The sequence below is a fragment of the Talpa europaea genome, assembly GCF_964194135.1.
Source record: "Talpa europaea genome assembly, chromosome: X".
NCBI classification, from domain to species: domain Eukaryota; kingdom Metazoa; phylum Chordata; class Mammalia; order Eulipotyphla; family Talpidae; genus Talpa; species Talpa europaea.
In genome coordinates this window covers 66,674,230-66,701,678 of record NC_140081.1, presented here as the reverse complement: position 1 = coordinate 66,701,678, position 27,449 = coordinate 66,674,230, and the positions used below count along the sequence as shown (strand labels likewise).

The 27,449-nt window shown below is 42.4% G+C and overlaps 1 protein-coding gene across 2 annotated transcripts; it reads right to left on the bottom strand.

Moving 5' to 3' along the window:
* Positions 1-6,096: 6,096 nt before the first annotated feature.
* Positions 6,097-26,717, bottom strand: PRPS1 (phosphoribosyl pyrophosphate synthetase 1; the record flags this gene model as incomplete). Of its 2 annotated transcripts, none has more annotated exons than XM_084258844.1 (7): positions 6,097-6,189; positions 7,076-7,235; positions 9,912-10,085; positions 12,357-12,481; positions 13,775-13,873; positions 14,848-15,052; positions 26,596-26,717. In XM_084258844.1, 7 exons carry the CDS (start codon positions 26,715-26,717, stop codon positions 6,097-6,099), a joined length of 978 nt encoding a protein of 325 aa, XP_084114970.1. The 2 variants fall into 2 exon arrangements, with proteins under 2 accessions (XP_084114970.1, XP_084114971.1); XM_084258845.1 differs by having other exon boundaries at positions 14,869-15,052.
* Positions 26,718-27,449: the final 732 nt, after the last annotated feature.

The window sequence follows — 27,449 nt, the reverse complement described above, 5'->3', positions numbered from 1 at the left end:
GCACTGTTGGTGGGAGTGCAAACTGGTCCAACCACTATGGAGAGCTGTGTGGAGATTTCTGGACCTACTAAACATAGAGCTTCCATATGATCCAGCAATTCCACTCCTAGGTATTTACCCAAAGGACACAGAAACATCAATTCCAAAGAACACCTGCACCCCTATGTTTATAGCAGCACTGTTTACAATAGCTAAGCTTTGGAAACAACCCAAATGCCCAAAAATAGATGACTGGATCAAGAAGATGTGGTACATATATACCATGGAATATTACTCAGCATTCAAAAAAGATAAACACATGCAATTTGCAGCAACATGGATGGCGCTGGAAGGGATCATGCTCAGCGAAATAAGCCAAAAAGAAAAAGAAAAATACCGGATGGTCTCACTCATAGCAGGAATCTAGAAAACTTAAATAAGGGACCAGGAAAATGAATATAAGAAAGTGAAAATCAAAATCAACAAAAAACTATGAACCAGAGACACTTTTTGGGGGGTGGGGGGCGGGAGGGGAAGGATTGGGGTCAGAATGGGGCGTTTGCAATTGTATGGGGGAATATAAAAATAAAATTTATTATTTAAAAATAAAAAAAAAAATGATCTGTCCAAGCCAGCTGTCCTGCTTTGTTTTGTATTCAAATCCTGAATCAAAACCACAAGATGTGAAGGAACTCATGACAACTATATGGGCGAAGCAGTGAGACCCAACTGCAGCAGTGCGTGGATGTGAATGTGGCAGTGGAGACTTGGAGACTATAAGAACTGATCCAGTTAATAAAAAAAAAAAAAGCAGAGCTGAGAGGAATGAGTCTTAACCTATTGTAACTTGATTCTGTAGTTTCAGCGATTTTTGCTTCAAAATGAGCTTTTCCTTCACCCCAAGTTTTAATTTTGCACTTGGTAAGTGAGCTCGTGCAGGAGAATATAGGGGAAAAGAGCTCAGGAAAGGGGAAAGATGGTGGAGTCCGACTCTGAGGGCCAGTGGAGAGCCTTGGGTCTCCCTTGGGGCTTGAGGTAGGGGACACCAGGCCACCTCCGAGGACATACAATGGGCCAGTAGCAAAGACAATCACATACACAGGGGCCTCAGTCAGAGCAAGGAACCTGCCATGTTTCTGAGCTTCTAAGCTGGTAAGGTTACAAAGGTCTAGCATGGAAAATGCTATCCTGTTGCTTTGTCTGTCTGTCTCTCTTTCACTTTCCAAGCAAGCCACCCCTTGGTGGTGCCACCCCTTGGCACATCCTCAAAAAGAATGGGGAGATCAAGAAGCTTTGTGGCAAGATCTACTAAGGAACATCAAAGGTGAAGGGTATCCAGGCTTCCTGGCAGGAAGAATTGGGCAGAGGGGAATGGAAGGTGGTGGCCAGGAAGAGTCGACTTTCTCATGAGCCTCAGTGCTAACAGAAAAGCTCTCAGGATGGGCAAGGCCAAAGGACCCAACAATGCCCTGCAAACCCTTGACCTTTGCAATCTTTGGGGTCATGTAGGGCAGCAACTAAATCATTATCAGAGGTATCTCATCTTTGAGGTCAAATTCCACTTCCTGAAGTTCTAAGGAAAGGACTGTGGCCTCTTCATTATTACTCTCTATATACCTCAACCCCCATTTCATATTCCCCTGCGAGAAACAATTCAAAGGAAAGTGATTTCTTTCCCCATCTTAAACATTCTGCTCCAAATGCACCGAATGACTGCAAGTCACATTCCTGGTTATCAAACTTACAGCAAACTCAGAAACCAGAATTTCTTTCAGATTTGACAACTAACATGTGGCCTTAACTTTTTTTTTTTTTTTTTTTTTTTTTTTTTTTTTTTTTTTTATAGAGGCATGCTTTACCTATTTGTTTGCTGGTTTGTTTGTTTGTTTTGTTCATACATGCACTGGGTACAGTCAGAAGCGCGGGAGGGTGAGAGAATTCACCAGAGCCAGAGCGGGGAGCAGAGCAGGCAGAAAGACCGAGGTACACTGCTGAGGGGAGCAGCGGGCGGCAGGAGAGGTCTGCACGCCATGTGGGACCCTCCTCTGGTGGCCGGGGAGCAGCCGGGGATCGAACCGGCGCCGCAGAGGCCGCGCGCAGTTTCGCAACCCAGCGCTCAACCGCTGCGCCACCGGGGAGGCCCTGGCCTTAACTTTTGATTTAACATCTAACCTCATGATCTTATCCCTGAAAAAACATATTTTTACAACATAGGTTTTTCTTACCAGAACAATGTCTTCTGAGGCAACTAACATCGACGGCCTGGCAGAAACCTACAGAAGAGCAACCTGAGAACTCGTGGCAAGGTGGACCAGATGCCCTCCCCCAACCTCACAGGTAATACAAGGCATCTGAACATGCCTAACATTTTCGTTCCCCTGCAGTTCTGTAAACACTCAGAAGACTGAAAAAGATGACTGAGAAAAAATGCCTGAAGCGATGCTATGGAACATACAGTTTTAGCCATCATAAAATTTGGAGACTTTTATTCTTAAACCAGGAGTCTTCAGACTGGCAAAGATCTGCAAGTGAGGAACAGGCCTCCAGACATGGTTTAAGAGTAAAACAAGCGGGGGGACCTCCAGCTATAGCACCCTTGCCTTTAAAACCACGACCTCGTGACAGAAGCTGCCCCTTCTGTTGGCAAGGGAGCCAATGACTGGTACTGAGGGGAGGGATACCACTGGTGAACTTTGGGATAATCACTTGCACAAATGGTGAGCCTCTTAGAGCACACTTACAGGTGAGCCAGCAAATAATTAATAGGCACCTTTGGTTAATCCTTGGCCTGGTAATGAGGTATGAATTAACTTGGGTGTGTTCCTGGCCCCAGGGTTGTGCTTATTCTAACTTTCCTTTCTCTCATTTGCAGCTGTGAGAGAACAGCAGAGATGACCCTGGTGACTATGTGGGTGGGTTCCAGAAGACTCCAAAGACACAAGACCTTCCTACAATCAATCTCTTGGTTTTACCACAGGGTTGCAAAAGGCTTAGTTAGGGAAATGAGAGTGGATCCCTGGGAAAGGCAAGGCAAGGGAGAACCAAGGGCACACGAAGCCAGGGCTCGGGGCTCCTGGAGCCAATCAACTGAAGCTGCATCTGGCTGAAGACTGGAGAAACAGATTCAAGGGCAGGAGGCTGGTTCTATGTCCTGAGGGAATGTAATGGTTATTTTCACAAATAGGCCATTTACTCCCTCATCGGCCTCCAGTCTTAGCCGTGGGGCCCCAGGCCAACAGAGCTTCCTCCATCCTCAGTTTTTTGTGAGAGAGGTGCCACCAATAACCAGACTCCTTTGCAGGAGTCTTTTTCCCTCCCTCTCACAACCAGAGCTGGTAAGAGGAGGATGGCAGAAAGGGAGAGACTGCATTTTTTTTGTTTTTACATTTCAGACATGCATATGATTCTAATAACCCTCAGGTTAAGGGTTACATGCTCTTAATAAGCAAATTAAGGGCCTCCCTGGTGGCGCAGCGGTTGAGCGCTGGGTTGCGAAGCTGCCCGCAGCCTCTGCAGCGCCGGTTCAATCCCTGGCTGCTCCCCGGCCACCAGAGGAGGGTCCCACATGGCGCGCAGACCTCTCCTGCCGCCCGCTGCTCCCCTCAGCAGTGTACTTCGGTCCTTCTGCCTGCTCTGCTCCCCGCTCTGCCTCTGGTGAATTCTCTCACCCTCCCGCGCTTCTGACTGTACCCAGTGCTTGTATAAATAAATAAATCTTTAAAAAAAAATTTAAAAAAATAAGCAAATTAAATACTTCAGCAGGAAACATTTATATTCTAAAATCTGGGAAGACCAGCAACCCCAACTGGAGATGAAATAAATCTTTTATCAAGGCATTAGCTTGGGAAGTGGCAAGCTTAGCCTTGGTCTAAGTAATCTCCTTTTCTCTGGTTCTGAGAGTGTCTGGGGGAAGAACCTGGTGAAGCCTCTGGCTCAGTAGATATCATGTGGTCATTAGAGGTGGTTTCCACTGAGCTCCTGCTGCCATTTCATTCCCCTCTGGTGCCTCTTCCTCAGGCCCCAGCAGATCTGTTACTACCATTGTTCTACAACTGCAAGAATCACTTGCCATTTGGGACACAGGGCTCTCACCCCTGGAGAAATAAGGACCACCCTGGGGGGTGCTTATGGCACTCTGAAGAGTGTCACAGGAAACGGGATGTTCACCTCCCCCCACCAAGAATAGGAAACAGAAGATGGGGACTGAAGGCCTTTCAGTGACCTCAAAACCTTATCCTAGGAATTGGATTAGCAAAGCAGTCCACAGTAGTGGTCTTATGTCAAAATATTCTGAAACGGCAGTCCCTGATGACAGACCCACTACTTCCGGCAACAGCACAGTCAGCAAGTTAGGGCATCGAAGATCCATGTCAGGTTCTCCCAGGAGACTTGAGGTGGAAGTGCCTAGAGCGTCAGAGCTGCACATTTCCCTGTTCACTTTGGCCCCTTTTGAATCACTTCTTCCAATAGATTTATTGTAAAGTAGATATCCCAGTATTCAGCACAAAGTCAAAACAGAAGGCAGAATCAGGCTTCAAAGGGAAGAGCTCTTCACAGACCTCCAGGAGCATGTAGCAAAGGATGCCCTTATTTGATGATGCACTAAGAAAGTCACTTGAACTTTTTAGAATGTGTTATAATTCATCCTTAAGTTTGCCCTTCACCAAATGGTTTTTATTTCAAAGGGCTGAAATTAAATGTGAGATACATCTCAACTACCAATAAAGGGAGGGGAATGGCCACATTTGGCAAAATTAGATCAAAAGGAATAAATTATAGAAACTATTCTCCTCTCATAAGAAAATACCTAATTCCTACACTCATTCCACCCACACCCCCAGGAATAAGAACCAGAGATTCCACAGGTATTATGCATCTGATCATCCAAGTATAATGAAATGCACAGACTCATACTGTATCTAGTTTTCAGTAAACCCCAGACTTCTAAAAGTCTTATTACTGATTAAAACTGCTGCTAATGCTTTCTCTTGGCTTAGCAACGTAGCTAAAATTTAAACACAAATTAGAGCTACCATAAGTTGGCAAGATACCTAAACCAAAGCTCTGGCAGAGGGACTAGTATTGATGACATAGACCCATGGTCACACACAACAGACAGACACTTTATTAGTCTTGTCTATTACAAGAGACAGTAACATCTTTTTAACAGAAATCTCAGGTCATAGGAGAGGCCAAATAGATCCAAGGATGAAAATTAAATATTTAACGATGAAAATTAAATATTTAAATTAATCAAAAGGCACTACACCACCACCTAAAACCTACTACCACAGTGGTAGCAGGCTAAGGAAGATTAAGCTACAGAGTGAAGTCATTTCATGTAAATGTTAGAGATTACAGAGCAGGAAGTGGGTTTGATTTCCAGAAGACTATGGGAGCAATGATCACTTGGGCCCAAGAGGATATTTGGCCAGGAAAAGGTCGAGATGGCTGTAAGTCAAGCCAAAGTGGAAAGGAACAGATACAAAGGAGAATCCAAGTAACAGTTCCTAAGCAGAGGGTGATGGATCAGGCTTTTTCCTCCCAAGAAACATTTGCTGCACTGTGTGCTGCATCTACTCAGGCTTCTGCCCGAGAGCTGCTGGAGCTGAGAGCTGCCAGCTCCTGTCTTAAGGGGCTTGGCAACCAGGGCTCCTGCAGTAATATAACATAGACCTTACAGAGCTTATCAAATAAGGGGGTGGGGAGAGGTAAACAGGGGTGGGAGTAAAGGACTGGGCTGGCTTTGTTGCTAGCAGTTCTGAACCAAGGAAAACCCTGAAGCATTCACATGCAAAGTAGTCTAAGTACCCTAATTGAATTCAAATACCCCTATACAACACCCTCCAAAGTTTGAAATCTTACTAGCTATGCTGTAAAGCTGCAAGACTCACAAAATTGAAGTAGCCAGAATGAGACAATGCAGGTAGGAGATGTCAACAATTAATCTCAACCTGTCTTCCCCTAAATCAGGAGAAACACTATTTATTATACCTGATGTGGGACTTAGTAAACTACACTGGAGCAAGCTGGGTCTTCTGCTCAATAGTTCATCAAATATCAAGGGAAAACAGGGATGGGGTTCAGTTTATTTTTAAAAAGCTTCATTCAATTCTATTATAAAGGGACATGGCTGAACAGGTAAGAAACCGATTCTCCATTGTGAGTTCTCCTGATGGCTTCTGCGAGGATCATGGAGATGTCAATCACCTAGGAAGGTGGGAAAAGCATCAAGTTAGTATCCTATTGTCAGAGATGGCTGGGTAATTTGCAGACACCTAGGAGCCTAATGAAGGGTCCTTCCTCTTAAAGCTGCTGCACTGTGCCATTTTCCCTCATGAGGCTGCATCCAGCTTGTCTTCGTAACATTTTTAATATCACTTGGGAAAGAGTCAAAATGCTGATGGAGGAAAACCCTAAGACTCACCAAGCTTGGTGGTGGGTTGGCATTTCAAAATTCTTAGGAATGAAAAAAAATTTAGGCTGAAAGAAAATCCCTAAAATGACAGCCTTCCACATACTAAATCCAGAAAGCTAATGGATTACTGTGCACATTTTTAATTGAGCAAGGCTTTGCTCTTTCAGTGCAACAGCACTCAAACATTAGTGTCTAATGATTACTCGAGGAACTAAAGTACTGGTCTGAGCCCTCCAATTCTGTAGGTCTTGGATGGAGCAAAGGAATCAAGAACCCTAGAAGTAATTCATTTTGGTTTCCAGAGCACACTTTGAAAAATGCTGACATTCTAAGGAGTGTACCATCAGCTCAAAGGCTTCACATATCTGCAAGGGCCAACAGTCAAGAGTGATATACATACTTTAAAGCATGGATCTGCTACTATGCGTGTGTGTCACAATCACTGGAAGAGCCTGGTAAATGTAAAATCCTAGGCTCCATCCTCCAGAGATTGAGGTGAAACAATTTGAATATTTAAACATGTGACTTCCACCCTTTTGGATCACAGATCTATCTCAGTGACAAACTAAATCCTTAAGAGCAAAAGAGGATATTTTCAAAATTCAGACACCTAATTCAACATTTCCCCACATTCTAAATTCTCACTGGAGTCTTATTTTGCAAGAATACCACCCTTACCTGTATTTTGGAGCAATGCTTCATCTTGTCCTCCTGAGGTATGGTGTTGGTAACTACTACTGCTTCAAAGCATGCATTGTTAATGCGAGAAATGGCTGGGCCAGAAAAGATTCCGTGAGTCAAGATAGCATAAACTCTCGTAGCTCCAGCTGAGAGAAGTCTAGAAGAAAAAGCAGAGTTGATCTGGATGAACCTTACTTGTCACTACAGAATCTGAGTTAGGAAAGAGGAGTGTATTAGTCAGCTTAGGCTGCCATAACAAAATATTGTAGACTGGGTGGCTTAATAGGATTTTATTTCTCACAGTTCCGGAGCCTGGGAAATCTAAGATCAAGGTGCCAGCAAGGTAGGTTTCATTTTAAGTCGTCTTTGGCTTGTTGGTGGCCACCATCTCGCTGAGTGCGCTCATGACTTCTTTATGTGTACACACAGTGTGCAGGAAATCAGGGAGCATGCGCTCTCTGGTATCTTTGTATAAAGGTACTAACCTCATTGCAAGCCCCCCATCCATCGAAACTTAATTACCTCCCCAGAGCCCCAACTCCAAATACCATCACACTGAAAGTTATGGCTTCAAAGCAGGAATTTTAGGGGGGACAATTCAGCACATGGCACAGCAAAAGAAATGAATAATTACTGATCTGAATGGATTTGGATCAGTTTAAAAGGACTATGGAAGACTGCTACACTTAATGAAATCTACCTCTTCTTCCTGGACAGACAGCTGGAATTCATATCCCAATTTCCATTGCATAGTCATATATGGCCATACAACTTAAGTCTGGCTATCAAAATGTGGACAGATATAATGTATACCATTTCTTGGTTGGTTCTTATAAAAATCTTCTGAGTGATCCTCTAGGCTCTTTACCCTTTCTGGCTGGTCAAAGGAGAATAGTGACATTGGAATATACCATGAATGAGAAAGAAACTGATCGTGCTGAGTCACTGACATTTCAGGTAGTTGAAATGGCAAACAACACTGAACATTACCTCATCAATATGACAACAAAAAGAGTTTTATAAACCCCAGGATCTAAGTCAGGAATCATTCAGCACACAATTTTTTAGCACTTAATACATGCCTATGCAAAGCAGGTTAAAAAAATTATGGGGGGTGGAGGAGGATGGAAGGCATGGATAGAGGGGATCATTTTGATGCTGGTTAATGACACTAAAAATTTAGTAATGGGTGGTGTGGTATATATACCTATTGAAGTGTGAAGCTGTACTTCTGAAACATAGCATTATAAAGCAATGACAACTTTATTACAATTTAAAAAAAAATTAAATCTTAAAAAAAATGAGCAACAATGTTGTCCATAGTGGCTTGGACTGTAAGCAATGGTGAGCCACGTAAAGTTTTTTTTTTTTAAAGACTTTTATTTATTTATACAAGAACTGGGGTATAAGCCAGAGGTGCAGGAGGGTGAGAAAATTCACCAGAGACAGAGCAGGGAGCAGAACAGGCAGGCGGACAGAAAGCACTGCTGAGGGGAGCAGCAGGCTAGGCAGGAGAGGTCTGCTGCGCCATGAGGGTATCTCCCTGGCCAGCTGGGAATCGAACCCTTGCTGCAGCAGACAGCTTCACAGCGCTGTGCTCAACCCGCTGCACCACTGGGGAGGCTCACCACTTAAGGTTTTAAAAGAGAGGTAACAATGGGATTTAGTCTTAGTTTTAAAATGACTAGCAAATAGGAAGGCAATGTGAAAGATGGAGAGATAAGAGACTGATGCTGGTAGCAAAGCTAACAGAACATGATTTAGAGCAATGCAAGCAAGAAGTGAGCAGTAATATGAGCAAAGGTAGTAGCAGCTAACATGGACAGTCAAGAGGTAAGAGCCATGTTTCTAGCTTAGGCAAGATATAAATACGAAAATACATTATACACTGAATGGGCTTTTATCTTGTTTATTAGAAAATCTAAAAAAAGGGCTTCTCTGGTGGCGCAGGGGTTAAGATGCAACCTATGAAGCAATCCACAGCCACTGCAGCACGAGTTCGATTCCCGGTCTGCCAGGGAGAAACCCACATGGCGGGACAGACCTCTCCTGTCTCCCCCACTGCTTCCCTCCGTAGTGTACTTCGGTCTGTCTGCATGTTCTGTTCCCTGCTTTGTCTCTGGTGAATCCTCTCACCCCCCCATATCTCTGGCCTGTACCCCAATTCTTGTATAAAAATAAATCTTTAAAAAAAAATCTAAAAAAAAAAAAAAAAAAGGGCCTCCCAGGTGGCGCAACGGTTGAGCGCTCGCTGGCTTGCGAGGCTGCCCGCAGCCTCTGCAGCGCTGGTTCGATCCCCGGCTGCTCCCCGGCCACCGGAGGAGGGTCCCACATGGCGCGCAGACCTCTCCTGCCGCCCGCTGCTCCCCTCAGCAGTGTACTTCGGTCCTTCTGCCTGCTCTGCTCCCCGCTCTGGCTCTGGTGAATTCTCTCACCCTCCCGCGCTTCTGACTGTACCCAATGCTTGTATAAAATGAATAAATAAATCTTTAAAAAAAATCTAAAAAAAGTAGTCTCCCAAGTGATGATGAAACTTTAGGAATACAGTGGCAATATATGTCCGACATTGTAAATGTAGTTAACACCACTGAGTTGTATACTTAAAAATGGAAAAATTTTATATTCTCTATAGTTTAGCACAAAAAAAATTAAGGAAATCTGGGGCAAAAAACCCAAATATTATCAATGTATATGTATTCATGACATAAGCCTAAAATTCCCAAAACTAGTCATCACCTCAATTCAGTTCCTAAAAACCAATCAGCAGGTTTAAGGTACTCAGATCATATGAGCTTTTAATTTCTAACCACTGGTCCCACCACTCAGCACTCACTTGTCAGCCGCGTGGCAGATTGTGCCACAAGTGTCGGCCATGTCATCCACCAGGATGGCCACCCGGTCCTTGACATCTCCCACCAGCACCATGCGGTCCACTTCATTGGCCTTCTTCCGTTCTTTGTGAATCAAGGCAAAGTCCACATTCAACCGGTCTGCAATGGAGGTCACTCTGCAAAAAAGGGTGTTCACTGCTAAAACCGTTTGCATGACTCCTAAAATAAAAGAAATACACTCCAGCATGGTCATGTTTTCTGAGGGCGACTACTCCTTGATGCCAAACATTTCCCAGGGCTGGAAGAGAGCAACGATAATTGACATCACAAGCTGAAATTTATACTGATGTCTCCATATCCCAAGAGCAGTTTATGAATATATTAGTTAAACTCAGATTATAATTCATTGGGTTATAGTAGGGGGCAGATATGTTCTCACTAGTCCCAGGAAGCAGTATAAAAAGCAAAGGCACATTCATTTAATGGACTGGCAGCTGGAGGGTACAGAGAGAGAAGACATGGCTAACGCAAGGAGTGCAGATTGTCCCAATTTGACATGTGGATGTGAGAACTGAACCTGAACCTGGTGGGAGAGAAGCAGTATCCAGCCCATTCCAATGCCTGTGCCCTCCATCACTCCCCTCAGTGATCCACCAACTGTCAATGTCAGTGGTACATGGATACTGAACTTGGGAGTTTCTTTTACAAATGCAAAGAAAGCTAAACCCATTAACTGGGCAAACCGGGTTCCTGCCTGTTCAGTCCAAAGTATTTCCAAATCAAAATGGTATTTTTATTTTTCTTATTACAAAATACAAACCAGACTAGAAGGTGGAACAGGAGACAAATCTGATAACAATTCTCATATAATTCATTCAAACAGAAATTTACTTGGTATAAATAACAATGTCACCTTGGAAGTGATAATGTACATCCCTGTTCCACTGCCATGCTGTCATCCGTAAAGAGGCCTATGCTTTGAGCTTTGTTCTTTAATGGAACACTGACCCAACCAGAGCACTATGTCCTGTCTCCATTGTGACTATCTATGGTCACATATCTGAGTTGTTTTTGCTAGATGGGGATGGGGGAGGAAACTATGACCATATACCAGAAAACTCACAGGGTCTGAACTGCAACCTAGGCAAGATCTGTGCCAGGATCAAAATGAACCATGCCCTGTGCTCTCCACTATGTCATTAGTAAGTAAGCTGCTTGGAACGATTACTGATTTGCGGCAAATGCATGATCAATTAGTTCAAGCATCCCAAACCATGACACTCACTGGCCAACAAACCCACTACCTGACAATGCATAAAGGGTTACAAAAAGTTACTCTCTGCACCCTTGGGAGGAGAACTATGTGCAAGACACAATCACATACTCCAAAAAACATGCCAAGACACAACTGAGGGCCACTCATTTTGAAAATGCTCCACCACTGTATGAAAATTACAAGTAAACAAAAGAAACCATGGAGCAATAAATCAATTACTGAAGGCAGTTTTTCTGTACTCAACTTTGAAAAGAAAATCCACCTTGAGCATTTCAAATGTGACTAGTTTCTGAGTGCCACGGCAAGAGGGAAAAATAATGCCCAACAAGTATGGCAACTACCATTAGGGGAATGATTTTTTAGGATCTGTCTCTGGTATTACACATGGTTACCAGTGATTACATGGGACTCACAAAGCCACACACCTGGCCGGATGACAGAACTCAAGTTCTCAGCTTATCAGTTCTATTGAAGTTACTAAAATAAAGAGGTTGTTGAGAAACAGTCTCAAGATTTGAATGGCTTTTAGAAAGATCTGAACTAGCTTTTCCTAATCATCTGTGTTTTGTAGCTCTTCATTCTATTTCCACAACAAGAAGAACATGTGTCATGCTTTTGAATGCATTACTAATGAGTGATCCACTAAGGAAATCAAGAGCTCTTGGTCTGCAGCATGTGGGCTGTAAAGCACTGCAATTGAAGCACTGACAATCAGTTTGTTTAAAACATTAAGGTCTTGGATTGAAAGAAAATGACAACACTTCATTTTCCTTCCCATGTTAACATTTCAATCCCAGGATCAAAATGACTGTTTAAGCAATAGCATTTTAAGAAGTATGTAAAAACTTACTTGTCCACCAACATAGGGTTCAATAGCAGGCACCATTCATTAGAAAACCAAATTTTCTACCCTTCTTGACAGCAGGTCTGCAATGCTACGTTAAGGTGGGTTACAGTCAAGCCCAGAAACTATTTAGGGTACCTTTCCTGCTGTCTTGTCTTCCAGGCAATGACTCAGGCCAATAAAAGAGCAAGTAAAACTATTATCTATTTTCATGTCCCTGTTTGGTAGGGAATTAAAAAGAGTCACTTGGAGAGAAAATCACATTCTGATACAACTATCTGAAGGGTTTCCCCAGGGCCTTGGGAATAATACAGATTTCTACCATACCTCTTAGCCCCACCAGCATCGGGTGAGACAATAGTACAGTTCCTCCACTCAGAGATGTTCTCCCATATCCACTTCAGGACAGCTGGCTCTGCATACAAATTGTCCACTGGGATGTCAAAAAAGCCCTGTAGAAAGAAGGGAATCAGTTGGGCTTCACTGTCTTTCTCTTCACTTATTAATGACACAAAGACAAATAGTAACTTGCCTGATTAGAAGGCATGCTCAGTGTGGTAGTTTATAAAAATGGCCTTCTCCAATCTGGTCTGTGCAAGAGGGTCCAGCCATGACCAGAGAAGCCAGCCTCAAGCTAACCCTCAACTGTCCACAGGCACGTGAATGACCCCTTAGGTAGAAGGACCAAGTTCAGTAGAACTACCTATCCAGTGTGCAGACTCATGACTTCATAAATCCTTACTGCTTTACGCTATCAAATGTTGGGCTGGTTTATCCGGGAGCAAAAGCCAAGCAGTAAGCAGTTAGAGTGACTATAGTATATAAACTCAGTGGAAGGGATTTTTAACAAATGGTCACAGAATTTTACAAGTCAGAAAATCTGTGTCTTAATACTAGTTGTTACAGATTAGTTGTGTTTCTCAACTAATTTGTTCCCTCTTTTTTAAAGTGGGTGTAATTATTACTTGTCCTATGTACATCACTGGATTACTGTAAGCCTCAAATAATGATCTGAAAATCTCTTTAAAAAGTATAAAACATAAGGTGTATTCCACTTCCCTTACTCTGGGTTTGTGCTAGAAAGTATATACTAAGTCCTCACCTAACGTCGTCAATAGGTTCTTGGGAACTGACTTTATGTGATGTGTATGAGGATATATAATGAAAGCAGGTCCTCAAATAGCTTCATTCCTTTAAAGGTGGCTGGAATTGTTTTTCTCTCATCAACATTGTAAGGAAATGGTGCTGAATGAAATTACATTCATTATTTGAGGACCTGCTGTGGGTTCCAGTAGCTGTGGTTCTAAATTAAGACCCTGAATATTCAAGGAAAATAATTATGACAGTAAATTTCCATGCATTAGGACCTGAGCCACATTATACTGAGCCGGACATATACTATGAATTTAAAATCTTACTTAGTACAATAACAAAGCAGTGTCATGTTCAGAAGTTAAATAACCTGCCATGGTTACAAAACTAGTAAGTTCCAGAGCGAGTATTCAATCTATTAATAGATTGCTAATGCCTACAATCTTCCTAGAGCATGAGAATGTCTCCCTATCCAACTACCCCAAATGACTAAGATCATGAACTATACTTAAGGTGAATATGTTTAAAATGTCATCAGTGTCAAGTTTATTGGAGCTGCTTATGGGCAGCTTTTTTGCTTCTCTGCAGTGCTCAGCACTATTAGTCTTCTTTTCCCACCTTTCTAACTCCCAGTATTTAGCTCCCATAGATACCTGAATTTGAGAAGCATGCAGGTCCATGGTGATAATATGATCTGCACCTGCTACTGATAGCATGTTTGCAACAAGCTTGGCTGTGATGGGAGCCCGGCTCTAAATGGAGGGAGGAAAAGAAAAAAAAAAGAGAAACAATGTATGTGCTCAAGAAGCATTTATTTATTGTACATCTACTATGTTTAAGGCACAGGACTCCTGGAAATTCATAGAAAGTGACACAGCCACTGACTTTGAGTAAATCACAATCTAGCACCAACTTTTCAAATTCAGGATACGTGTTTCAGAAGAAAATACCTTTGTACCTTTCCTTTTCTTAATGTATATATCCAGTCTAGTGTTCCCAAGCTTAAACTAGGGAGACTTAAAAAAAAATCTTTTAAAAAAGAATTTTATTAAAATCTTATAACATAGCCTTACTCAAACCTGTCATAACATGTCAAATTTTAAGGACACATCACAGTATAAAAATTACAGTTTATTCTGTAAGGATACCACTCCCCTTACTCATGTGAATGTCAATCTTCCAGCAACCTCAATCCCCCTTAAATAACGGGGACAGATCTGTGGCACTATAAAATAGCAAAGCCCATGCCCTCTACACTATACAGGAATAAAACATTCCCAGTGTTCTATGCATTGGGTGTAAAATTTGGGCACTGATTATAACAGACCCACAAAGCATTAGGTATATGTCTTATCTTCTAACATACCAGATAAATAAGACGAGCGCACGTATGTATGGGTGTGAGAAGAGATCTCAACTAGAACCCCAAGAGAGTCCCAGAGAACTCACCATAATTTAAAAAAACATTCTACTCCATGGGAGTTGGTGCATAGTCTTACAGATACAATTGAAAACTGGCAGTGAGCTAATTCAATGTCACGTATGTGTGACAAAAGCAAAATGTGCAGATTACAAATGTGTTGATCTATATAAACCAATCACATGCCTATTGTTTTGAAGATGGGGAAATACCTGAGAAAATATGGTGATTCTGATGGCTAAGGAATTTTTGCTGACTTTGGGCAAGTGCTTCTGCTTCACTTAATTAAAAAAGAGCATAAACAAAAATAGGAGGTTCTGCTCCTACCTTATCCTTCTTATCTTGCCGGGCATAAGGGAAGCATGGGATGACTGCAGTAACTTGGCGGGCAGAAGCAATCTTACAGGCATTAATCATGATCAAAAGTTCCATTAGATTGTCGTTGATTTCGCCACAACCACTCTGTACAATATAGACATCTTCTCCTCGTACACTCTCACCAATTTCCACACTATAGTGGGAAAGGAAGAACAGCAGAATAATAGATTTTTAAGCATTATCTTATACTTCACAGGCAGTAGAAAAAAGTATAGCTAATACACTGCTAAATAGTGTATTATGAATAGGTTACAGCTGCATGGACATTGCTCCCCTCTAACTTCAGGGGATACCTTGGAAGAACCATTACTGCCTCAGTTTACTCCAGTAGACCCTACATATATTACCTATTTTTACATGTGGCATGACATGAAAAAGATTAGTCAAAATAGTTACATGTCATTGGACCATAATTTCAGTAGGTGGCCACAAGTACGTGACATGTGGATGCAAATTTGATGCACCACCTGTGACTGTCACAATCCATAGATAACAAAGAAGTAAAAAAATCAGGTAAGATGCAATCACTACTGTCCCATAATGATGCCGTCTGCAGAAGATAGTACACCTCATTTACCATACTGGCAGTGCGTTCCACAAATACTGTATACTCTTATGCCAGTCACTCTACCAGGTGTCAAAGACACAATGGAGAGCCGAACTGCTGTAGCCCTGGCCCTCATTCTACGCTAAACACTCTGGTCCATTTAGTAAATCTCATTTTAAAAAATGCCACCAGAAGTTACACTAATTATAGACTGGGGTTATTATTTTGCCATAAAATAAAAGTTTTAATACCCATATTTGGGTCCTTATCAAGAATAACATGATTAAAAAACAATCACCTCAGTTGAACCTCAAAGCAACACCTTTTTCCAAATTAATCCTCTAGATGAGGTGGGGGTGTTTTGGGGTGTGCGTGTGTGTGCATAGTGTGCACAGATGAAGGGTTCATCAGGAGATTATTCCATTGCCAGAAGGAGTGAATTCTGAAATAAGTATTATTTAGTATGTATTCCTTTCCAGTCCAAGAAAGGATCACACTTCTAAAGAGGAATGGGACAAGGTTGGTTGCTCATGGGCATTTGATGGCAGGAGTGGTGAGAAAATGTAATCTTGGAACCTACAGTGTTGTAAGGTAAGGTTACCTCAAAAAAAGATGGAAAAAAATGAATAAGGTTTGTTCATTTTATATATATATAAAAAAAGCAAATAGCAAAACCCAAACTAGAAACCAATTAAAATAGGTAAGCTGGCACTGACATTCCTGGTAATCAGAAGAAAGAACAAGACATTGGTTTGGAATATCTAGAGATAAACCTCCAGGCACTAAATTGAAGTTTTGCATCAGACATCCTTATCTTTAATCTATTCTGGGGCATTAAATTTAAGTATTTTACATTAGCTCATTATTTGCTCAAATCAATAACCTAAGTTCCTATATTAAGAACAGCAGCATTATTCATAATAGCCAAGACATGAAACCAATCTAAATGTCCATCGACAGATGACTGGATAAAAATTGTGGACTATAGGGCCTCCCCCATGGCACAGCAGTTGAGCTCTGGGTTGCGAAGCTGTCCGCAGCCTCTGCAGCACCGGTTTGATCCTGGCCGCTGGCGAGGGTCCCACATGGCACGCAGACCTCTCCTGCCGCCCGCTGCTCCCCTCAGCAGTGTACTTGGTCAGTCTGCCTGTTCTGCTCCCTGCTCTGGCTCTGGTAAATTCTCTCACCCTCCTGCCCTTCTGACTGTACCCAGTGCTTGTATAAATAAATAAATCTTTAAAAAAAAAAACAGATTAGGAGAAACTTTAAAAAATAAATTGTGGACTATATACACAATGGAATATTATTCAGCATCAAAAAAACAAAACAGTGCTTTTTGGGAAATGATAGATGGATCTCAAGGCGATAGTAATTTACTAAGCCAAATATATCAGAAAATGAAAGACAGTTACTGGATGGTCTCACCCATTTGTGGAATATAAATACTGAAAGAGAACAAACTGACAAAACAAGGGTAACTTTTAGACTCTATGAATAATATACTCGTTACCAAAGGGAATGAGGGGGTGAGGGTAGGGGAGAGGGGAGGAAAGATTGTGTACTGGTGCTTTGGGGGAGAGTGAGGCAAGTACACATGTGAAGTTCTATTACCAAAAATATATAGTTATGTACATTAGTGGCAAATCAAAACTTAAATAAGAAACTACAGGGCCTCCCCGGTGGCACAGAGGTTGAGCGCTGGGTTGCGAAGCTGCCCACAGCTTCTGCAGCGCCGGTTCGATCCCCGGCCACCGGGGAGGGGCCCACATGGCGTGCAGACCTCTCCTGCCACCCGCTGCTCCCCTCAGCAGTGTGTTTCAGTCCTTCTGTCTGTTTTGTTCCCCGCTCTGGCTCTGGTGAATTCTCTCACCCTCCCGTGCCTCTGACTGTACCCAGTGCTTGTATTAATAAATAAATAAATAAATCTAAAAAAAAAACAAAAAAAAAAAACAACAAAAAAAAACCCAAAAACTACAAAGTGGGCAAAATAAGAGTAAAATAAGGTAGGGAAGAAAATAATCAACATCAGCTATCAATGAAAACTAAAAACGGGGCCTCCCCGGTGGCGCAGCAGTTGAGCGCTGGGCTGCGAGGCTGCCCGCGGCCTCTGCGGCGCCGGTTCGATCTCTGGCTGCTCCTGGGCCACCGGTGAGGGTCCCGCATGGCGCGCAGACCTCTCCTGCCGCCCGCTGCTCCCCTCAGCAGTGTCCTTCGGTCCTTCTGCCTGCTCTGCTTCCCGCTCTGGCTCTGGTGAATTCTCTCGCCCTCCCGCGCTTCTGACTGTACCCAGTGCTTGTATAAACAAAACAAACAAACAAATAAATAAATAAATAAAACATGCCTCTATTAAAAAAAAAAAGAAAAAGAAAACTAAAAACGGGAAAATGGAGAAAACCAATGAAATAAAATGTGAGTCTCGGAGGTAGGGGGAGTAGAATAAAAAAACTGATAAACCTTGAGGAAGAATGACCAAAAATAACTTCACCAGAAAATTTGACCCAACATTTCATTGAATTTTGCACACATCTTCCCAGAAAACAGGCAAGGAGGGGATATAGTTTCCAACTCATTTTATGAAGCAAGTATTATCCAGATACTAAAGCCAGACAAAGGCAATACAGTCAATAAAAAAAAAGAAGTGCAGAAGAGGGGGAGGAGGAGGAGAACGGTGGCTCTGATTACAGTTGGGCAATAGAAAACATTTATGTGGTGATAAAACCGTTGTGTCTTGACTGTATCAAGGGTAGCATCCCGCTTGTTTCATTGTACTATACTTTTTCCAAGACTAGACTGGAAAAACGATGGTCTGGGAAAGTGGGTAATGCGTACACAGGATCTCTCTATTACTGTCCTTCCTACAATTGCATGTGAATCTACAATTATCTCAAATTTCCATTTTAACAAAGAATATTATTATACCTAGTGTATTCTTGAGTCAGCCGTTACTGCAGCACTCAGTGAAAGCTGAAGTCATAAAAGTGTAACACCAAAGGCACTTCTGTACTAAGTCAAAAAAAAACCAAGTCCAGTTGTACTTTCAAAGAAAAGTATGTGATATTGTGAGGCAATCTGGAGAACTCTGGCTTTAAGTCAATTTAAGAACTAGCTCATCTCAAAATATCTTCTCCCTTGCTTACCATGCATCAGTCACACTAGCTTCCTTTCCATTCCTCGAATACGCTCTCCCCACTTCACAGCCTTCACACTTCTTCCCACTACCTGGAATGCTCTTTCTATAACCAACTCATTCACTTCTCAGATCTCCAAATAAAATATCTTCCCTGACCGTCTTATAAAAATTACTTCCCAGAGAGCCCAGAACAAAGTAACTTAAAAACATTCATTGATTGCACTAATTGGACCTTATTTGCATAGTGATTTAAGCTAACAGTAAAAAGAAAACTTTTATGAGTTAGGGAAATTGTAGCAACGGCTGCTTATTTGATATCAAGAGATTATAGTTCAATTATTTTTAGGCATGAAAATGACATTGTGACTACTATAGTATGCATGAATGATGGTATGATATCTAGTGTTGTCTCAAAATGATGCAATTGTTTGTGGGGGTGTGGGTGGAGGAGAAATAAAGGTGAAACAAGAATAGCCATAAATTGATAACTGCTAAACTAAGCGATGTGTGAAAAGTAGGTAGATTTCAATATGATTCTGTTTTTCGTATATGCTTGAAATGTTCCTTGATTCTCCCTAATTATTATCCTGGTGATTCCCTTCAGAACACTTATCAGAATTTGTTATCACCTTATTTTTAATGCATTTTTAATTGTTTGTCTGTTCCACTGTAAGACAGGGACCAGCTCTGTCAGGCCCAGGCATATGAGCATGAATGAGTGAGAGTGAGTGAGTGTGGGAATACCCCTCAGGATTAGGCTGTACTTTGCCTGAATTCACTTTAGACAGAATGTGAACTGCTACAGCCTGCTTTTGTGAAAATTCAGAACAGACTTTCATTATCTTCTACAAAATAACTCACAGGCAAGTGGGTCCAATATGTTTCTCTCTCTCTCTCTCTCTCTTTTTTCTACAAATATCTTTTTTTTAAAGGCTTTATTTATAAAGGAACCAGAGTACAGGCCAGAGGCGCGGGACGGTGAGAGAATTCACCAGAGACAGAGAGGGGAGCAGAACAGGCAGATGGAACAAAGACACTACTGAGGGGAGCAGTGGGCAAGGCAGGAGAGGTCTACTGTGCCATGTGGGTTTCTCCCTGGCTGGCCGGGTATCGAACCCGCGCTGCAGAGGCTGCGGACAGCTTCACAGCACGGTGCTCAACCTGCTGCGCCACCGGGGAGGCTCTCCAATATGCTTCTTTAAAAATCTTTTTACAGACACTCACTGACACTAATTTTGGGGAGAACTACAACCCACCAGGATGAGATAGCTACAAAGAATTTTATGGCAGTACCCTCCAATAGTGATACTAATATATGAACAATACAGCAATTTTATGAGCACCCTCCCTCCCCCCCCCACACACACCATGTAGCTGAACTAATGTCTATTAATCACCAAGATCAGCCTTAAGAAACAACTGAATCTGTTGGCAATGTCAACTAGGCTAATGCCAAAATTACTTTTTTGAAGACATTCTTCAAAATTTAGGAGGGAGCCAGGGAGAACTTTCTAGAAGAGTAACTTCCACATTTCTCTAAGTGTAGATTCTAGGATGGTCCGATATGGAGTCATGGGCCTCATGTGGCTACTGAGCACTTGAAATGTGACTTGTGTGATTCAGGAACTGAATTGAGATGTGCTGTATATACACCTTATTGTGAAGATAGTATAAATAAAAGAAAAGGTATCTCAACTTTATATTGATTACATGGTAATATTATATATTTTGGATATATTTGGGATAAATATATTAAAATAAAAAGAAACACAAATGGAGAGAACTAAATAATGCCTCCCAGTGGTTAGCATGTGCTTCAAGTCATGCATGGTGGCAGGCCCAGATAAGGGACAGTAGTAGTTTACAGGGACTTCTCAGTTCTCCTTTATTACTACTAGGCCTTTTGAGCGGTTCCATGCTGAGAGAGTCTCTCTATGCTTTATGATACACATACACAACTCTAGGATCCTGAGCAAGTACTTCAAATACCTGAACAATTTCTTTTTTCTTTTTTTAAAAAAGATTTATTTATTTATGCATATAAGAGGTGGGGTACAGGCCAGAGATGCAGGGGGTGAGAGGATTCACCAGAGACAGAGTGGGGAACAGAACAGGCAGACTGACTGAAATACACTGCTGAGGGGAGCAGCGGGTGAGACAGGAGAGGTCTGCTGTGCCATGTGGGTAGCTTCCTGGCCGGCTGGGGATCGAACTCATGCTGCAGAGGCTGCGGATTGCTTCATAGTGTGGTGCTTAACCCCTTGCGCCACCAGGGAGGCCCTACCTGAGCAATTTCAAAACTCAAGAATATTTTAATCCAGTCTAAAGTCATCCCCCATGTCTTACCTCCTCCTCGACTAAGATCTCCATTTTTTCTAGGGGGAAACTAAAGTGAGGCATGTGGACTTCCAATAAAAAGTCATCCCTGTCATCTCCATCTGGTACTTAGAAGCAGTTGTTTCAGTCAAGAACACCGAATACCACCTGTGCTCCAGACATTTACTCGTCAGTCAGGTTGTGTGATTAGATGCTATGGAGCAGTTTGACAAACTGATCCAAGACAGTTTAAGGTATGGAATAATTACCTGTCCTAAAGCTTTCTTATTATCAAGCAAAACCAGAAAACAACATACTTAGACCACGGTGGCTTAGCTCTCTTTATAAATGCCTCAACTCTCAGAATCAATATAAAAATACCTATATAATTGCTTACATTGTTCACTATGATACAGGATATCATTATTTTAGGATCCCACCCATAAAATTCTTAGAACTGTATGCCTGGCAGTCTCTAAAGAGTTTCTATGAAAATAAAAACTACATAATCCATTGCATATGCCTTTATCCCTTTTGCTGCCAGGAAGCCAAGGGATACACTTATAGTAACACTAAACCTCAATAATCACTTCATTGCCAAATTCTTGGCACAAATTATTGTAGTCCTTTGTACTAAAGATTTCTGATTTATCTACTTAACAAATCGTTTGTACCTATGATAATCACAGAGCACATTTTAAATCCTTTCTTAAAGACAGGTGAAGTATTCATTATGAAATTATCACTATCAACTTAAACATCAGCGCATTTGCTAATATAGCTTTGGTAGAGATGATTCCTTAAAAAAATAAGTTCTAACATCAGATAAGGTTTGAAAATAATTTTAAAAAATGACCAGCCTACCATCCAACACAATCACTAGCACCAATTTGTTATTATATCATTTGATGATAATCAACCGACAGTTGATTTCCAGACATACCCCAAAGCCATGCTTAGGGAAAAAAAGCTTACCCTTGGGCACAGAAGGATGTTTTGACAAGGCATGCTTCTAATAACTTGAAAAAGGTCTTCTTTAGTCATATTAAAAATGTGTTGCAACACAATGCCTTGTTTTACTGTATATAATTCTAATTTCAATAACCAAGGCCAATCTTTCCCTCCAGTAGTATTAAAGGTAAAGAATTTCATTAATGAGTCTTAAAAACCCCATGAATTATACTCATTACAGAGCCTGGTCAATAAACAGTTCAATGAATCCTGAAAAAAAAGCTTAGTATTATTCTTACAGTTTCCTCTAAATCTGAGATGTAAATTAGGCAGTGATTGATGGCAGAACAATTGTGCCTAAAAACCTGTTTTCTCTGCATATCAGGTGGAAAGAACTGGTTCAGCAATTTAAAGGGCAACAGTCCTTGTTCCCTCCTACCTAATGGAGTGATCTGCAAAGGACTTTGGGTCAATCACTCTCCTAGATATTTTGAAGAGGCCAGATGCCTGGTTATATGTCCAACCAATGAGAAAACTAGATTCTCCTTTACCCTTCCCTTTTATCATCAGGCATTAACTGCACCAGACTGGCACTGAATGTTAACCACAAAAAGGAAATAAAGTGAAATCTAATAAGCAGGTGGTATTCTTAAGAAAAGCGTAAGAATTTACAGAGATGTTGGCATGTGCGAATCATAGGGTATTAACAACCAAAGAATATAGTTCTTGGGACAATCCTAAGCAACCAAAGTTAGTATTCCAACTAGAGTAACCAAATAAACCAAAGTTATGTATTAATGTTCAAGAGTACTGAGTAAAAAATATTTAGTATATTCAAAAGCTTTAAGTCAGATGAGCTGGGCCTCCCCGGTGGCGCAGCGGTTGAGCGCTGGGTTGCGAAGCTGCCCGCAGCCTCTGCAGCGCGGGTTCGATCCCCGGTTGTTCCCCGGCCACTGGAGGAGGGTCCCACATGGCACGCAGACCTCTCCTGCCGCCCGCTGCTCCCCTCAGCAGTGTACTTCGGTCCTTCTGCCTGCTTTGCTCCCCGCTCTGGCTCTGGTGAATTCTCTCACCCTCCCGCGCTTCTGACTGTACCCAATGCTTGTATAAACAAAACAAACAAACAAACAAATAAATAAATAAAACATGCCTCTATTAAAAAAAAAAGTCAGATGAGCTATATCAGCAAAATTTTAAAAGAATAATTCCCAGATGAGGGAAAATTACTTAATCTCTGAATTTTAGTTTCCCCATCTGTAGAATGGGGGTTAACAGTAACTCCTCATATCATCGTTGATGGTATTATGTGTATAAAGTGTTTAGCATAGGATGAAGCACATATTAAGCATTCACTATACATTAATTACTAGTATTTTATTTCTGCTGATGAGACTGGAAATTCAACTTTATTGGAGAACAATTTGGCACTAAATAGTAAAAGCCTGAAAAATGGTGTATATCTGATCAAATAATTTCCTTCCTAGGGGTTGATCCTCAAGAAATAGTCAGAAATGTTCAATAGGTTTTCATATAAAAGCATTAGATCAAAATTAGATCAAATATTAGAAATATTTGATCCTAAAAATTAGGATTTATTAATAACCACCGTTCTCCAAGGGAGGCCAAAAAAAACATCTAAAATCATTTAAAATGATGGTATAACCATAAGGCCATAAGACAAAGACTATATAGCTACTTAAAATCATATAGACTAAATATTAACGGGAGAAACTAGTCACAATGTTACTATGTGATCAAAACTAAACTGTTTCTTATATTTTTGAGGAAGTGTGTAAACATGCACATACATTTATACACCAACATCTGGAAGGCCACAAACAACATGTGAACAGTTTATCTTGGCCGTGGCACTATGTGGGATAGGTCTTTTCCCTCCTTGTTCTCTTCTGTATTTTCCACATTTTCTGCAATACCCTTACCACCTCTTCTTAGCAACATTTATTGTGTATTTGTGTTTGACAATGTTCTAAGAACGCTAATCCTATCTCATTTAATCCTTACAGTGACTGTATGAATACTTGTTTATAGAGATGAGATTACCGAGGGGAGGAAAGGCTAAAGATGTAAATCCAGTTTTTTTTTTAAATTTCAGAGCCTGCACTTTTTAACCTCTCCTACTACATGTTCGTGTGTGATACACCCACATCCATGTATGTATGTGACAAAGGATGATCCTCATTTCAAAAAAGGCCACTCTGGTGAAAAGCGCATCAATCCCTATGTAGCAAAGAGCAAAAACTGTTTCATTTGAAGATGGGCTCTCTCATTTCCCACCTGATGACTCACTGCACTCACTGAGCTACCCTATCTTTTAGATCCCAAGAATCCCCCGGGGGCAGCAATTAGCATTTCTTCAGTGCAGAAAAGCCAAAGGTTGGAGGAGAAAATGAGGGGTGGGGAGAAGCTCCAGAGGCATCATGTGTGATCATATTCAATGAAGATTTCAAAACATCTAAGGCGTCAAAAAGCTAAAGATTAAGCCACAAACAAGGAAACCTAACCAATCACTAATAACCCACACTGGGCTTAACCTTAGCCAATGTTTCCAAGCATGCTACTGTCCAGTTGTTTAAAAATGAAATTTGAGCCTTATATCTGAGGGAAGGACATTGTGATTGCTGATAAATTTAGACAAAATCAGTAGAAAATTGCCTTGTTGTCCCCTGCCCCTTCCCAATATAGCCGGGAAAGGTTCAACAAGAAAAAAATGTCTTTTTCCCTATGTTTGATGGAGTCTTTGAGTAGAAAAATTTAGGATGGAAGATCTCACAAGGACAGACACCAGAGGTGAGGGTAGGGATGATTAATAAATCTTAACTAAACCAGCTATGGAAGGTTCCAGGAATCTAAGGTGGGGTCAGAAAAGATTATCAGCCAAAGGTGGGGCAGAGAGGATCATCGATCTTAGAAGACCAACCCAATCTGACCGCAAGGGGATAATTTCCACAAGAATTCCATCAAAGAACACCCCTTGCCCTGTCTTTTAAGACTGCCTATCTGCGTCTATGCAGGCATCTCTTGCTGTGCGCTCATGAATGATAACATCTGCTGAATTTTCTCAGAGGGACCCAAGACCCCACACACCGAATGTTACCATGTGGACCCCAAAGGAAACCAGAAAATGATTTGATAACCACCGTTCTCTAAGGGGTGGTATGTCTTTAAAGGCAAATCATTCTTGTCCCCTAGCTGTATTGTCACTTGCAAAGCCTGGTCCTGTTTGTCTTTATTATTTCCCATGAATCATAATGCTGTGGTCTAAGATAAAGACAGCTTGCCTAGTCTCTTTTGACTTAGGTATTGCCTGGTTACAGATGACATCCATGTTTGCACTAACATTTGCCTCACAACCACTGGCACAATAATCAAGCATCCAAAAGGATCTGTCTACTAGAGAGGAACACTTGCAGCTGTCTAAAAAGAACAAGGGGAGTTGCACTTTGGTAATCTGTTTAAGGATAGAAAAAAGGAAACAAAAGTATTTAGGAAAAATATATAAACCAATCTTAATATTTAACTGATCAGTAGAATTGATATAAACTTTCCCTTTCACAGATATCTGTAATATTGTGGGCCCTGCTCTAATTTGATCAACAGGGCGCAACCACAAAACTACAAAGCACAGCCGTCAGAACCAGAAGATTCCTCATTTAGATGGAAGAGGTACTGTGGGGATCAGATAACCAAGTTATCTCTAAGATGGCCCCAAGGTGCTTGTGGAAAGTGGAAGTGGGGGGGGGGAGGGAGGGAGCAAGTTTAACTGGCAAGGCAATGAAAAAAATTCGAGTTGCAATGCACTGTGGGATCCTGATCTTACACTCCATTATCTCTTCTCGGTTATCTTAACATTCAAGGATAAGATTGTTTCCTAAATGCCCCACATAGCACTAAGAGAAGTGGACAGGTTCTGAATAAACTGTGCTATTGAAAAATATGCTTTTGTATGATCTGTACCAGCAGCTGCATCGGGGAAGGTGGCGGATTCCCGAATTAAGGTGCCCTAAAGACGTTCTGGATGGCTCACGCGGAGATGCTTCCAGTCGGGTTACCAAGTTAATGGATCATTTTGTCCAACCAACTAAATCGAACTTAAGTATGGGTCCGATTCTCATGAACAGCCAACGCTATCCCATGTGAGGGAGTGCTCAGTAATAATTTTGGCGCCCTCAGTTTGTCATGTCAGTTTCCATCAACACCAAATCCGACTGACATTTAGAATCGAAAAGCTGCTTCTTAGACTCTAGGAGAATCACCAACAGGGCTCAATATGTAGTAGATTCTCCCATGCGAGCTGGTCCAAGAGCTGAAGCAAACCCAGTCTGGCCCGGATGGCTCAAGAGCAAAGCGACAAAGCCACGTGTCCCCATGGCCAAGGCTAAGCGTCTCTCCCTTCACGTCGCTACAGGCAGCCACCATCCCCGCGTTGGGTCCTCTAGCCCTTGCCTTCCAGACCTAGCAGTTCTGCCTCATGCTCCATCTTGACTCCACCCCACCGCACGGTGAGAATAAACGTGACCCTCCCGCGAGAAGCAAAATAACGGAAACCGCTCTTGGGGCACCCTTGCCACAGAGCAGTCAGTCCCAGCCTCCCCCCCACGATGGCCCCTCGCTACTCACGTGGCAGCACCATCCCCCTACCCTCCGCCGCCCAAGCGCCGCCTGCACTACCCATGCAGGTGCAGCGGGGTCGGGGTCCCACCTTCGCACTTACCAGGTCTCCTGATTGCTGAATTTCTTAGTCACCACCTTGCCTAGCTCCAGGCCCAGGCGCTCGGCAATTTTCTGGGACAAGTCCTGGTGGGAGCTGCCGCTAAAGATTTTGATGTTCGGCATCTTGGCCCACTGCCCTGGCCTCTCTTCGTGCGGCGATCGCGGCTGCTGTTGAAACCCGAACCCAAGTCGCCCCGGAGACTCTGTGCAAAATGCTTCGCGTTGCTACTCCGCCATCTTACATTCCCGCCCGGCGCGCGGCTCTAAATTAGCCCAGCTCCGGGGAGGCGGGGTCCAGCGGGCCGTCCACACCCCCCCGCTCCGATTAGCGGAGCCGCAGGGAAGGGCGGGTCGTCGCTGGAAACTCCGCCTGCCCCCGAGTCGCGGAGACCGCGGCCGGCGGCGGGGAAGTCGCCCCGCCTCTGTAGCTAGGCAGCCCGGCGAGCGGCGCGCGGAGCCCGGAGATAAACGGCGCTCGCCAGAGATGCGGGGATGCTCGTGACGCGTCGAGCCAGCTTTTTCCCGCGAGCGGGAAATTAACCACGCTTTTTTTTTTTCCCTCCTCAGCACCAGAAAGTGACATGGGCTCTATTACACTTTCTCTTAAGCAAATCCGTTTATCAGGATGGCAAGCCACAGCTCATCAGAATAAAAGAGATTTCTGAACATGTTTGGCATGTTTCTGAACGTGGTTTTTAAAATGTCTTTGTGAGAATGAGGCCCAGTGAAAGCTTTTTTACATCGGACACCCAGAGCACGGCCGCATCCGGAAGGCTTGGTGGCTCTTTGAAATTGCACATTGTTGCTTTGCCTGGAAGACAAGCAATGCCCAAGGGGAAAGTGAATAAGGCCACG